Genomic DNA, 13,582 nt, shown 5'->3' with positions numbered 1-13,582 from the left:
ACTCAGACACACAAGTCTGAGTTCACATAACAAATAGCCATTTGAGAAATCAAACTGGCAATTTAAAGCTTACTATAAAGTCATTTTGAAAAGTGAATTATTAAAAATATTAAAATATTAAGGTAATTAACACAGTAAATTACACAATTTCTTACACAGTGAGAAATTAGTGATTGAACTAAATAATGCTACCTTAGCAAGTTTATTTCCTTTTTAAGTGGAGCAAATTTCAGCATATTTCACTGTGCGTATCTACACTTCACAAACCAGAAAACATTTTGCCCAGTTTCAAAAATTAATTCAGAATTGCCCTTTCCCAAGTTTCAATCATAAAGGGAAAAAATAGAAGAAAACAGAATTATGAGATTTCAAAAATTACCTAGGAAGAAGAGAAAAACATAATAAATTCACACTCCAGAAATAATTCTAGCCACATGCCAAGAAATGACAAAACAGATTCATTCCAATGAGATCCAGATTTCACTCCAAGGGTAATTAAATTCTCAACAACTAAAGCACATCTATCTCTTAAAACCAGATTTCAATTATTATTCCAGAATCCTATATCCTGATAATTACATTGATGCTCATTCTGTATATACCCAAAACACTTGTTTTATTTATTTCAGTAAATAAAGACTCATATTGTTACCGAAGTCTACAGTAACAAGGAGTAAGAAGATTCTCTTTAGTCTTTTTCTAACATAGGGTCTTGTTACAACCTGATAAATGAGGGAACACTCAAAACAGTTTCCTGTTCTAAACCTATATGCCCAAATGATATTGGTTTAAAGAAAAACAAAACCCCGAACACCACAACCATACTCTCTAGAGTGTATGAAAGAAAGAAGCCAAAACTACTGGAATATTTTCAATCTGAATTTTTACTTCTTGCAAACTATTATACACTAGAAAATCATAGTGCCTTTAAAAATTAACATACCTCAGAACAGTGCACACAACTGTATTAGCTATCTTATTTTTTACGTAAATGAGAACTTTGACTTTCCAGAAATATTCAAAGCTTCACTCTGAATCAAAGTTCATGTACAAAAATTTGTTTTTTATGTGTCTACTTCATACAATGGACAGGAGAAAACAAACTAGATCAAACTTTGATACAGCAAAAGAGCTTCATTAGTCATCAAGCAAAGGAGCAATGAGACTTCAATTAGGATGCATGTTTTAGGATACATTGCTTGTATGTATTTTGAACATCCTTCCAGACAAAACTAATGAAAGCAAAAACATAGCAAGGATGATACACTATAGTACATGTTCGCATTCTAGGAAAGAGGAAAACATTTGTTTTCCGCTTTCTGAAATAAAATTATTTCAGTCCTAAGCAGTTATTACAAAAATCGTCGTAGAAATCAGACATTCAGTCCTTCAGATGCGTAACTAACAGACTTCTACTAAGGGAATGCTAACCCTACTCAGGCACAAGCAAGCAATATACTAATACAGTCTTGCCCTCTAATGAAATTCATTTATAGGAAATAAGAACTCAACCTTGACTTCAGCCTGGCTCTATAAATCAAAGTGGTTTGGGTTTCTTTCATTAAGACAGTTGCATTACAATCAAGAGCACAATTCAAGCCTAGAAACACAGAAAATGTGCAGATCCACATTAATGTTTGTTCAGGTTCTTTCTGGTTTCTGGTTTGTTTGTTGGTTTGGGTTTGGGTATTTTTCCTCTTTCTGTAATCAAACTGTTAATTTTGTTTGCAAGGCTTTTTTGGTTTTGAATAATTGTAATCTAAGATTTGATTACAACCACTCAGTGGCAGTGAAACGCAAAAACATTTTAATTATATCTTTAACTTGAGCTGAAGATAGTTAGTGACAAAATTGATGAAAGCCTATATTAAAAACTAAACAAAACCAAAACAAACACCAAAAAAACACCAGCAAAAAAAAAATAAAAAAAAAACACACAAAACACATCGGAAGCTGTACCTCACATTGTTGACCAGCTTCCTGCCATGAAACAGTAAAGCAGCTCAGTATGTAGCTGAAACAGAGAACGTGAGCAAACAGTACAGCTAAATATTGAGAATAAGTATTGACAAATATTGTCTATGTCAGTGGCTTACAGAACCATCACAGTTGCTCTGCTAAGCACCAGTCTTCTCACACAGAATTAGCAGAAATTCCACCAGCGATTTGGTGCTCAGCAGCAAAGATCAGTTGTCGAAAGAAATACAAGGAATATCAATGAAATGAAATGAATGCTTGAAGACTTGAAAGGAGTTCAGTTCTTAGAATGTTAACCAGTTGATTTTTGCCTTCAAAACTGGAAATGAAACGGAAGTTGGAATAGTGGAATAAGTTGTTTTCCGTTACACACACACATAAAAAAAATCCTCACAAGGTCAAAAAAAAAAAAAAAAAAAAAAAACACCCCTCGTGCACATCCTACCTAGCCGTCAGTTCCCATGGCATCATCTTATGAGAGGTTATTAAGAATTGTATAACTTTCAAGCCTCCAACACCGGATTCTGCATTTGGTCCATAGCTATCTGGCCAGCTAGTGAAAAACATAAGGACTGTCCTAAAAGAGGCCGCATTTTATTTTATTTCCCTACACACACCATGCCCTTAAAACCAAGCTCTACTGAGAGCAAAGATACTTGTTTTTCTTCTCCCTCCCTCCCAAAAAAAAAAAGGAACAAAAAGATTGAGTAGCCAGCAAGCTCCTTCCACCATCTTCCTATTCTTCTTGTCACTCCAGAAGCCTAGCTAACGTCCCACTGCAGAAGCTGCCTTTTCAAAAATGGTCAAAACATTCCTAATCTAAGATTACCCAGGAAGAGCTGCACTGCCATCTATGGAAAAATTTAGGAAAAATATTAATAGTTGTTGATATTAAGGTCAATACAGTAACAATGTAACAGTAAGATGGAAATAAGAAAAAGGCTGATGTGCATTAACCAGTACCAGTTACTCACCATCTAGTTACTTGAATTCAGCCACATTGCTTCTACTCACTCCAGCTTGATGCCATGGAAACTCTAGAACCAACTATATGTTTTGCAGATTTCCCTAGAAACATTAATTCCAAGGGCCAGTTAAACTGGCATCAGCTCAAAAACACTCAAAATTCTCAATTCTAATGCTTAACCACTGGATTTTGCCAGATACTAACTGCTTTTACCCTCACCACACCAGAAGATAGAAACCACATAATTTGATCACATATCTCCCAGCAATCAAAGCATCTGATGTGCTGATTATTCTCAATGCCTTTAGTTCTATTTTTTTACCTTCTTTATTCTTATTGCATGTAAAAAAAAGGAAAAACAAGGAACAAAAGTTACATTAACCTACATAAGAATATAATTCTTCAGATATAATGACTAACTGCATCAGAAATTCCTCTGCATCTTCAGATTAAAAAAATTATTCAATCTTTAGGCTAAAGAATTTAAACGTATCATGCTTTCTACCAAAAACAACATACATAGGGAATAAAAAAAACTAAAACCAAACTCAACCACCACTAAAAGCCAATTCAACAAACATTTCAGAGCTACAATTTCCCCTCAAAACCAAACCCAACTGAAAATACATTTATGTCTTACAAAAATAAAATATTATTGATGTTTCCCTCATTTAGATAAAAAGTCACAGTAAACACTGTGATTCTGAAATAGCACTAACAGGATAAAAATTAAAATGGATAGAAAACACAACAACTTTCTAGATTCAACCATAAGTCTTTAAACCTCCTCCTTTCTCTGCTTCCACAAAGCATAGTAAGTTCATTCCTTCATTTTTAAGCCCTCATTAAAAAGTTAATTACTTTCAGTAGAGGAAGAAATAAACAAAAAAGTGAACAAAAATATCAAAAGCTTCTAATGTACCTTTGCTCCACAAGGCTTTCAACAGCTTCTGTCAATCAGAACATTATCAGTTCACATACAGATACATGGAGGTCACATGTATCAAACCCCTTGATACACAGGGTCCAAAACATTGGAAAGTAGTGTCTTTTATTTGTCTGACAAACTACACTGTATGTATCAAAATATCTATATTTATTATTTTTCAAGGGCAAAGTTTAAAAACTTTTTTGCTGGCATGTGCATGCATGTGCTTGCAGAAAGGGTGCTTGTTTTTACAGCACCCTTTTTTGTCCCCTGTATGTCAATATCAGTAAAACTACAGAACTCATTCTGCAAGTCTCAAACTGCTTTTCCTAGCTGGCCACAATTACAACAAAAAGTTAATAACCATTTCTAGACTGTAAGCACTGACGCTCAACATCATTTATTTAAAAGAGAAAGCAAACCATAAGTATCTGAAAAAATATCAGTTATTTGTATGCAGTTACACAAGAATATAATTACATAGCTATGTCAAATTTTCAGGAGAAAGCTCTGCTATTCTGCTCTGGGACTACAGCAAACAACCCAGCTAAAAGTACAAATCAAAGTCTAAGCAAGTGCCACAAACCCTGACCAAGTCCAAAAGTACATTACTAAATTCACAGTGGTGTCACAGTATCTAACATGCTCAAAATACATGAAGCATGACACTGATTATACCATTTTTTTTTCCTCTTAGAAGCTCCAATTTTTAATACTGTGTTACTAAAATATGAGTTGCTTTATTCAAAAGTCTGTTCAGGTAAAGGAATATGAACAGTGAAAAGTGATGAAGAACAGACAGATAAGTTATTTTCCTCATGCCCACTAAAATCCCAGGGTTGGCTCCCTCACCTCAGCCGGAGGGTCACAGCACTGCAACAACTCTCCATCCTTTCTTAAGGCTGAATTTGAATCAGTCCTCAGACTGATTTCTTACAGATCTGTTACAACTTTAAGAAAAAAGGTTCTTACGCATCTTGTGTATCACATCCGAGACATACAAAGAGTCCTGCTATATGAGCTACAGTCGGGTATCTACCTTACAGATTCTATGCTTGAACAAGCTGAGAAATCAAAATAAACTTCAGTTCAGAAGGGTCCTATGCATTTACAGTATACAAACAAGATGACACAAGTCAGACAGGCAATAGCTATTTTCTTGCTTTTTCACTCCTAAGTTTAGTGACTGGTAGGAGATATTTAACCTATCATTTGTGGAAATTCCTTTCTTTATTCTTTGTGAGCACCACCATGAGACTGTGTAAGGATGGAGCTGTTCTGCCCTAACTTGAGACTAAGGAAAAAACAAACAAACAAAAAAAAAAAGTGTGACTCAAGGTCACCTGTCCAGGAACAAACTTCCTAAACAAGAAGTTTCAAAAACCTATCAACTACAGACAAAAGAAGAAACAATTCTGAAGTAAAAAAAAAACCAAACAAAACAACAACAAAAACAAAAATCCAAACTACACTAATTCAGTTTTCAAAAGAGATTTAAGCAATCAACTCAAAATACTACATTTAAGCAAGTTATACATATAAATACGTACTATGCTGTTCATTTCTGAAGACTCATAACTTCCACATGGATGGACACTTCCAATAGGTTCCAATCCTTCTTCATCCCACATATACGTGCCATCAGAGCTGTCAGATGGAGAAAGCTCAAAAGAAGAACCAGCTCTATAATTCATCTCTGGAGAAATCGCATTCTCGGCAGTATGCTTTGTGCTTTCACTGTTGTCATCCACTGCTTAGAGAAAATAGGAATAGTTGAGATAACAAAACCAATCCAATACTTCAAAAATGAATACTAAAATGTCTATTACTGGTACTTGTCTTTAACTACACTGTAACAGACCATCTGAAAGCATTCTACAGTATTGTTCACTCATCCTAGAGGGGAAAAAAAGCTCAAGCTGGTTTGGTAGCTACAACTAAGTATTCTTTCAACCTACATCTTTCCTGGCCTTTTACATTGCACTAATTCACCCATCATGAAAGCTACTTTCTAGAAATCAGTATGTTTTTAACATAAAAGAGGTGGGACCAAAAGTTTATCTTTTGGATCCAATCTTTCAAATGTAAGTTCTCTCAAAACAAGTATGTGGGAAGCCCATCATTGTTTTGAAAACACGGCTTTTAAAAACATCATCTGTCTCTTCAACTATTTTTTAAATAATTAATATAGCATGCATGGGGGGGAAGGGGCAATAGTGACACTGCCATTTAAAATTTAACTGATTTAAATTAGACTTATTCCCACTACTCAGCAGCATTACAGCTGTTCTCTGCCTACAGAGGCGGAAGGGAGAGAAAAAAGTTTTCTTAAAAGATCACCAGTCCAGAGAAGTGAATCACAAAGCAAGGATATGAAAAAATCCACAACCATACCACAAGCATGGTTAAAGGAGGAATCTTTCATTCTTATCCCACAGAAAAAAGTTCTTTAAAGTCATGCTTGGGAAGGAGAACTATAGTGGAGAAAAGGCACTGTAAGAAAACAAATGGGCCAGTATAGAGCAAAGTTCCATTCTGAAACAATTCACAAGCAACGGGCAATTATATGAAACAACTTAATTACAATTACAGGATCTTGCTTTAGTACATAAAATTTCAAACAGAACAGAACATAAAGTATTTACCAGACACATTTATATCAAGCCACTCATCAGTATTACAGCAAGATCCTCCACTTTCCTTGAGAGAAGTGAATGGTTCGATTGACATTATATTCCCATGATCTGATTCTTGATGGCAGTTTTCCTTTTCCGGTATTTGTATAGTTCTGTTTGGGTCTTCTATATCTATGAAATCATCACTGAAGTCTTCACTCAAATCAATTTTTTCAGAGGATGACAAAGAAGATATAGATATTTCATCTCCATCATCGCTCATACACATGACTTTTGACCCATGTTTTCCCATACTTTCATGCAAACCCTCATCAGATTCTGCTCGTTGAGCATTGCTCTCTATAACACTGTTTTTCTCAATTGTTCTGTTAATATTTGTTGAAATTGCAGAGTTCTCCATGATGCATGTGTCAGGAGTTGTCCTGTTGTTGCTATTGATATTTCCAGCAAATCGCTGCCGGGCAGGCTTCAGCAGAGAAGGTCGACTTAACCTGTATCCAAAAGAAGGTGCTGACCCAGATCCATTTGATAGTGGGGGCTTCTTTGAACAAGGAGTTGACATACCAGAGTAGGGTCTGGCAAATCCGTACTTCACAGGTTCATTTCCATTGGGTACATCCAACTGACATGCATTTCTTGACAACAAAGTTGACCTCTGAGATGTCCTGGCAGCTAGATTTTGAGTATGATAAGGCCTTGTAAGATCCACAGCTTTATTAAAAGAATGTGACCTGGTTAAAGATGCAGTGGGAAGGAAAGAATTCTGAATGGAATGTGAGAAACTTTGTGATCTTACCATTTTTTCACAGGAAAAAGCCTTGCTGTTGTCTGTAGATTGTGCCAAGCCTTCTCCTGAACTTGTCCTTGTGGAACTGGAATTAGCTCTAGGTCTCTGCAAACCTACCACCGTCCTATTTCCATATAATCCATTTAAATGTGATTTTGGAGCACTGAGTCCAGAATACGAGGTCCTTCCTGACAGGGTACCTTTGGCAAATTTTGCTGAACTAGAGAGTCCAGGCAAAGACTTTGGGTTTAATTCCTCAGTAGAAGATACAAACATATTGGTTTGTTTTGCTGCTTTTGATGTAACTGAAGCAGTACTGTTCAAACCCACCCTGAGCACATCATTACACAATGCTCCTTGAGATTGAGAATACTTCTGAGAATCAATTAATTTTTCATTACAGTTATTTCTAGAGTTGGTGTCTCTCCCATTATGATCATGAAGTTGGTATTTATTTGACTTTTTCCAGTTGAAAGAAAACGAAGACATGTGAACAGTGCCATTGTGCTTGCTGAAACTTTTGCCACCATTATTCCCTGCTAAACTAACAGCTGTCCCATTTGGCATAGGTTGCAAAACACTTCCTGAAGTTCTCGTTCCATATTTCGGTAGCCTGGAAACCAAGGATGTCCTGATTTGATTTTTTTCTTCCATGAGCTATGTGGTACATTGGTCCGTACAGGGTGCTTGAATCTAAGGGAAAAAAAAAAGAAAAAGCAACAATATCATACCTGAATCAACCACACATTAAACAAAAGAATTTTATATACATTTGCATCTATAAATTTATTACATTCCTGTGCCTAACTCTACCTGTATGGTGACACAAACTAGCCCATGCAAATTTTGTGAACTCCAGAGAAATACCAGTCACCAGCAGTTAGTTGGCAGTAATTGTTATTCAGGTCACACCCAGCTCCCAGCTTTCATTCTCTAGATAAACTGCCCTTTATCTATTTATTTATTTATTTTCCCTTCCCTTAGAAATCTATAAAATAAGCTTAAAAAGGGATTGGGTTTGTTGTTGGGTGGGTATTTTTGGGTTTGGTTCCCTCCCCCCCCCATTTACCTATTTTGAGCAGTAAACTGAATTTTTCAACTGTGTTATGATTATTAAATTACTTTTTATTTTAAAAAAATCCTACAAATAGAACATAACACAAATCTGTGGCCAGCAATGTAAAACTGCAAAAACTATATCTAAAATCTGACTAAGAGCTAATGTTTGTTTGGGATTTTTCCCTCCAGTTTCCCCAATGTCTGTAGTATGAGATACAATCCTCACCATAGCATTATTTTTCTAGATCTTATTGATGTCCCACATTCAAGATGAATATTCCTAGGTAGCTTTTCCTCTCTGAATGAAAATTATAGTCTATTTTGGTCATTATCTTATTCATGTACAAACTTCAGGTACAAAGCAACAGTTGGTTTAGGTCAGTGTTAGTAAGTGAATTCTAAAGTCTTACTTCTGTGCGGCAATACATGAATGCATCACCCTAGCTACAAGAGTATGAATTAAGTCACAATCACAGCATGCACACACTCCCTTGTATCTTGAATTTCACTCCCGTAAACCTGATTTGGAGTACAGAGACTCCACTACATTCTTTAATGAATATCTCAACTTACATTCATGCCATTTTGGTCTATTTCATATTATTTTATAAAGCCATATCTGCTTTATAGACATATCTTTTTGCCTTCCTTTGTTATACTGCTTTTTGTTTCTTCCTCCCTCATCTACCTATCCATCCTACTACTTGGAGAATGTCTGTACCACCCTTTTGTACAGTACTTAGCCTGTCATTTTGCCTGGCTATACAATACAAACAACTTGTCTGTTATTATTAAGATTTGCAATTCAGGTAAGGCCTTGAGAAGTCTCCAAGTTTCAATGCCACATCTTAAGACAAGTTTTGTATTAAATTTTCTATTTGCAAGACCAAGTTTCTGTTTTTTTTTCCAAGACAGTTGTAAAAGAATATCGCTTTTGCTAGCCTATACTTCATGTTTTCCTATGTTCCACTTGCTGGTCTTACAACAGTGTAAAGACACAGTCATTCACACATTATTCCCTGAAACTATTACCCATGTTTCTCTTTTCACAGACCTACACACACCTGGCAGGACTGAAAAAAAAAAATTTAACCACAACAATCATGAGAATCAACATACAGCAAGTAACATTATATTTATTCAAGGTACGGAAAATATCTTGTGTAACAGCAAGTATTACCTTAAAGTGAGTCACTCCCCAGTCTGCAAGGCCTCACAAAGTAACACTTAAGATAGAAATCAAAGTGGCCTTAAATTCATGCAAACTGAAGTACCCTTAGGATTTTGTAAATGAACAGGATGCCCCAGAGCTGTACTTCTGTAAGCAGATACACATTAAAAAGATATGAAGAAGAACACAGAGACATGGCTATTTAGGGGCTTCTACATAATGAAAATGTCAGAATCCACACACTACAAATGGAATGCATTTCCATTTAGAAACACACAAATCCAGAGTTTTCAAAAAGTTCTTGCACACCAGAGGCACCCTCACCTGGGTGTACAAAGCAGCACAACAGTTTTCCCCCCACCACTCCCTGCAACAGCAAACTGCAAACTCATTATACATAAGTGCGTGTATGTGGATTTAGGTGTCTAATGTTAGACCTCTCTCAAAAACAGTATGATGACCACCTACTAAAAAAAAAAGAAAAAATTTCACAGCAAATCAGTCATGTATTTATAACCATAAAAAAGAGCTTGGGTATTTGTAACCATAAAAAAGAAACTTGCCTACAGTATACCCATATAACTTGCAAATAAAAAAATCATTATGCTTTAATATCAAATGTCAGATATTTGTCAAATATATACAGTGAAGGCAATAAAGTATACCTTTTCCAAAAAAAAAAAAAAAACAACAAAAAAGAAAAAACAAAAAACCTCATGCATTAAACATGGCCTTTAATATCTTGATGAATTCATTCAAAACAAGCATTATACTGGGTATACATCAAAAGATACCCCAACTCTAACAAAAATCTTCAAGTCTCAAAGAAATCTTCCAAATTAAAAAAAGTTAAATTAGAAAGTTGCTAATTTAACTTTCCTGCTTTATGGATAATTCCCATTTCACATCTGTCTACCATCTCTTAGGTGACTGCAAAATTTAAACGAGGCCATTTAATTAGATTACTTTAATCCTCCACCAAATGCTGCAAATTGAACTTGAAAAGAAGACCTTTCAGTTCTCTAGGAAGGGTGCTTGCTCATTTATCCTTGATTAGGGAAAGACAAAGCATTATCTTCAAAAGTGTACTGATTGCTTAAAACACTTCAGATAATTAAATTAAAAAGACAAGTAATACTTGTCTGTGTTTTATTAGCTACTTAAGCGTAAGTACTGTCTCACCTTTTCAATTTTAGGTTGCATTTGTTTCCCTGAAATAAAATGCCACCAAAAACAAAAAACCCAAAACTTAACAGTACGGTGTCTGGAAGATGTTTCTTTTCCCAGAAAATGGGAAATTTTCTTATTAAATTCTCTTAAACATCCTCAATCTTGACATATGTTTATTATTAGAAATAAAACTACTCTAACCATTACATTCCTTTATCCAGCAGCACAGTACCTGCAACTTATAGTATGATTTCTACATCCCACAAAACTCAGGTTCAATATAATTTAAGTTGTAGTCTGCCGTATTATAAAGAAAATAGAAGTATTTTTAGACTTCAGCAATCTATACATTTAAAAAAAAAAAAAACCAGACTTTTAGGAAATGAGTCTTGTATGTTTTGCCTTGGGAAATACATTATCTAGTGCACACAAGCCTAATCAGGAATTAAGCTAATTATAAAGAGCCAAGCCTTACATAATGACCCAGGGAAAGGAATTAAACCCACAGACCCTCTCTGAAGTATAACCTAAGTTAACTGAAAAACTGCTACATCCTTACCTTCAAGGATATTCAAGATCCTGCTGATAAGCAAAAGGATATTCATTCTTTCTCTCCTTTGTGCTTTCTGCATTGGATTATTTACACCTCAACAAGCTCCTCCAATGTTAGTGTCAGCTAGCAAACACAACATTCACTTTTACTTTGTTCACAGTCTGTTTCAACACCACCAGAAAGGCAGCTTCCTACATATCAGCTTCTCAGCAAAGTTAAGCTTTGTATCTGAAACTCCACCCTACACATTTTGGAATTATTATTACAGCAGAAGACAGCTTAAGGTTCACACATTTCAGTGTTTGGACACCTTAAAATACTGCGATCCCTATGATCCACGCCGCCAGATTGCTAAACAGCATTTTCAAGTTCCAAACAGATTACTCTGAGTGGGACCAAACTCCTCTCCTACTATCGCAGCAGCATGGAATAAACAGCTGCTGGATGAAACGCATCTGACAGACTGGCAACAGATGAGCAATTCTGCAGAGCTATTGCTATGTCAACAGTTTCAGATCTATGTTTCATTATTTTTCTCGATTTTAAGACCACTTAAGCAGAAGTACCGAGTAGCTAACTTAAAACACTTTCCTTAGAGCAACTTCCTTCCCAGTATGAATAATATTTTTCTTGAGGCAGAGACAAACTTAAAGTAACAGGATTGATACATTTGCAACAATCCTCTTGTAACAGGATTGTGCTGGAAAACCAAGATAGTTAACACCACCTTGCTGCTTCTGGATAACAAAAATGGTGCTTTCATGTAGGTCTGTAAGAACCTGGCAACTACAGCGGTACACAAGCTTCCTTACCTACCCCAAAAGAAATCATGCCTATCGTTATCCATGTATCAGCAAAAACCAATTATTAATCAGGTTTTGGATGGTTTTTGCTTTATTGGGGGGAGCAGGGTAAAGGAGGTATTTGGTGTTGGCAGACTGACAGAATAAATGCTATGAAGCTCTGTTAATATTTCTGCCATTAAGTACTTGATGTTACTGTGACATTCTCAATGAAATTTTAAAATGGGCAGTTACATGAAAATACCTTATTTATACCAATATAGGGATGTAGTGAATTATAAGGGAAAATATTCCAGGGAGGACCTTGAAATAGATACAGCAGAAAGCGTCTTTAGCAAGTACTTAGGAACACTGCAAGATGCTAGCATAGCTGCAAGCCAATTTTCAGCTTTAAGAGGTCCACAGGAGCTTACCACCTGAAAAAAAAAGATCTAGCCAGCAAACACCTGCTCTGAACAGGACAAGTTCTGAAGAATTAAAGATGATGAATTCTGAGGAAATTGTATATGGTGTATGAGTTAAATCTTCCGAGTGATTACACTTCTGAAAGTTTACAACTATCGGATTCTTTTGTGTTGCTTACCCTGCACAGACTGGCTCCAGGTAAAAAAGCTGCTTTCTCTTATCTCCAAGATCCAGTAAGATTTATCAGCTTTGCAGTAAAATCCTTCCTTCCTTTTCCTGTCTTCAGTGCCTCTGAAACTCTTCTGTCAAATCAATTCCCAATGCTTTATGAAGTAATCCATGAATTTTACTGTCTGTTCTATATCCAATCTGCATAGTGACTACTACTAACTTCTTTAACAGTCTATTCTTTGAAGGTACCATAGTCATAACATATGACACTCAATGCTTAGTGTACCTTATCTCTGAAATAATCTTGTTCTATATTTGAAGTTTACAGATTATGTTCCCAGATCTCAGAGAGCTTAGAGGTAACACTTTTTCTAAACTTCCTCCTTCACACTTAGGTATGCTGATGTTCTCCCCATTTGTAACAGTTTGATCTACAAACACCAATCAAACTAGTTTATCCAAGCTGCTGTTGTGCTGAATTTTATTTACTGTCAGTCAGAAGGCACTAGGGTCAAGGAATATAAGCAGAGCATGATAATGAATTGAGATAAAGACAGAAAAAGAAAGACATAATAAGAGATTAGGGTTTCTGTATTTCTAACATCGGACAGTATCTGTAGTCAATACAGCAAAAAACATGTGACATTCCTTGCAATCTTTAAAGGTGTTGCTGTGCATCGGAATACTGTTTCCTGATGCTTTCTAAGGCTAGAGTACACAAGCACTTACCAGAGAAAAAGAAATAGGGAAATTCAGCTCCCTTTGTAGGAGGCAGCTACCAGAATACTTCCAAAATCAAAAACTCCATCCACATCCCTTACGGCCACACTCTCAATTCACTCTGCCATAATGCCATTTACATTGCGTATCAGGCATCTCAAGGAAATAAAACGGGCTAAGTGCTCTCTGCCCAGAACATGCTTTGTAAAAATTTGCCCGCTTTACCTTTCCTTAT

At 35.8% G+C, this 13,582-nt stretch overlaps 1 protein-coding gene across 6 annotated transcripts in view; it reads right to left on the bottom strand.

The window, feature by feature from the left end:
• Positions 1 to 13,582, bottom strand: part of CCSER2 (coiled-coil serine rich protein 2) — a 66,708-nt gene that overhangs the window by 45,345 nt on the left and 7,781 nt on the right. For 3 of the 6 annotated variants that reach the window (XM_061449276.1, XM_061449302.1, XM_061449294.1), the window contains exons 2-3: positions 6,518 to 7,988; positions 5,423 to 5,625 (exon numbers count right to left, since the gene is read on the bottom strand). In XM_061449276.1, the coding sequence (XP_061305260.1) occupies positions 5,423 to 5,625; positions 6,518 to 7,949 (1,635 nt within the window). In that variant the 5' untranslated portion in view covers positions 7,950 to 7,988. The remainder of the gene's footprint in view (positions 1 to 5,422; positions 5,626 to 6,517; positions 7,989 to 13,582) is intronic. The other 3 variants (XM_061449283.1, XM_061449320.1, XM_061449311.1) reach the window with 1 other exon arrangement.

Source organism: Pezoporus flaviventris, unplaced genomic scaffold, assembly GCF_033815535.1.
Source record: "Pezoporus flaviventris isolate CSIRO_AGI_PZ_B2104156 unplaced genomic scaffold, CSIRO_AGI_Pfla_v1 ptg000001l, whole genome shotgun sequence".
Lineage (NCBI taxonomy): Eukaryota > Metazoa > Chordata > Aves > Psittaciformes > Psittacidae > Pezoporus > Pezoporus flaviventris.
This window is presented reverse-complemented; position numbering and strand designations above follow the sequence as displayed.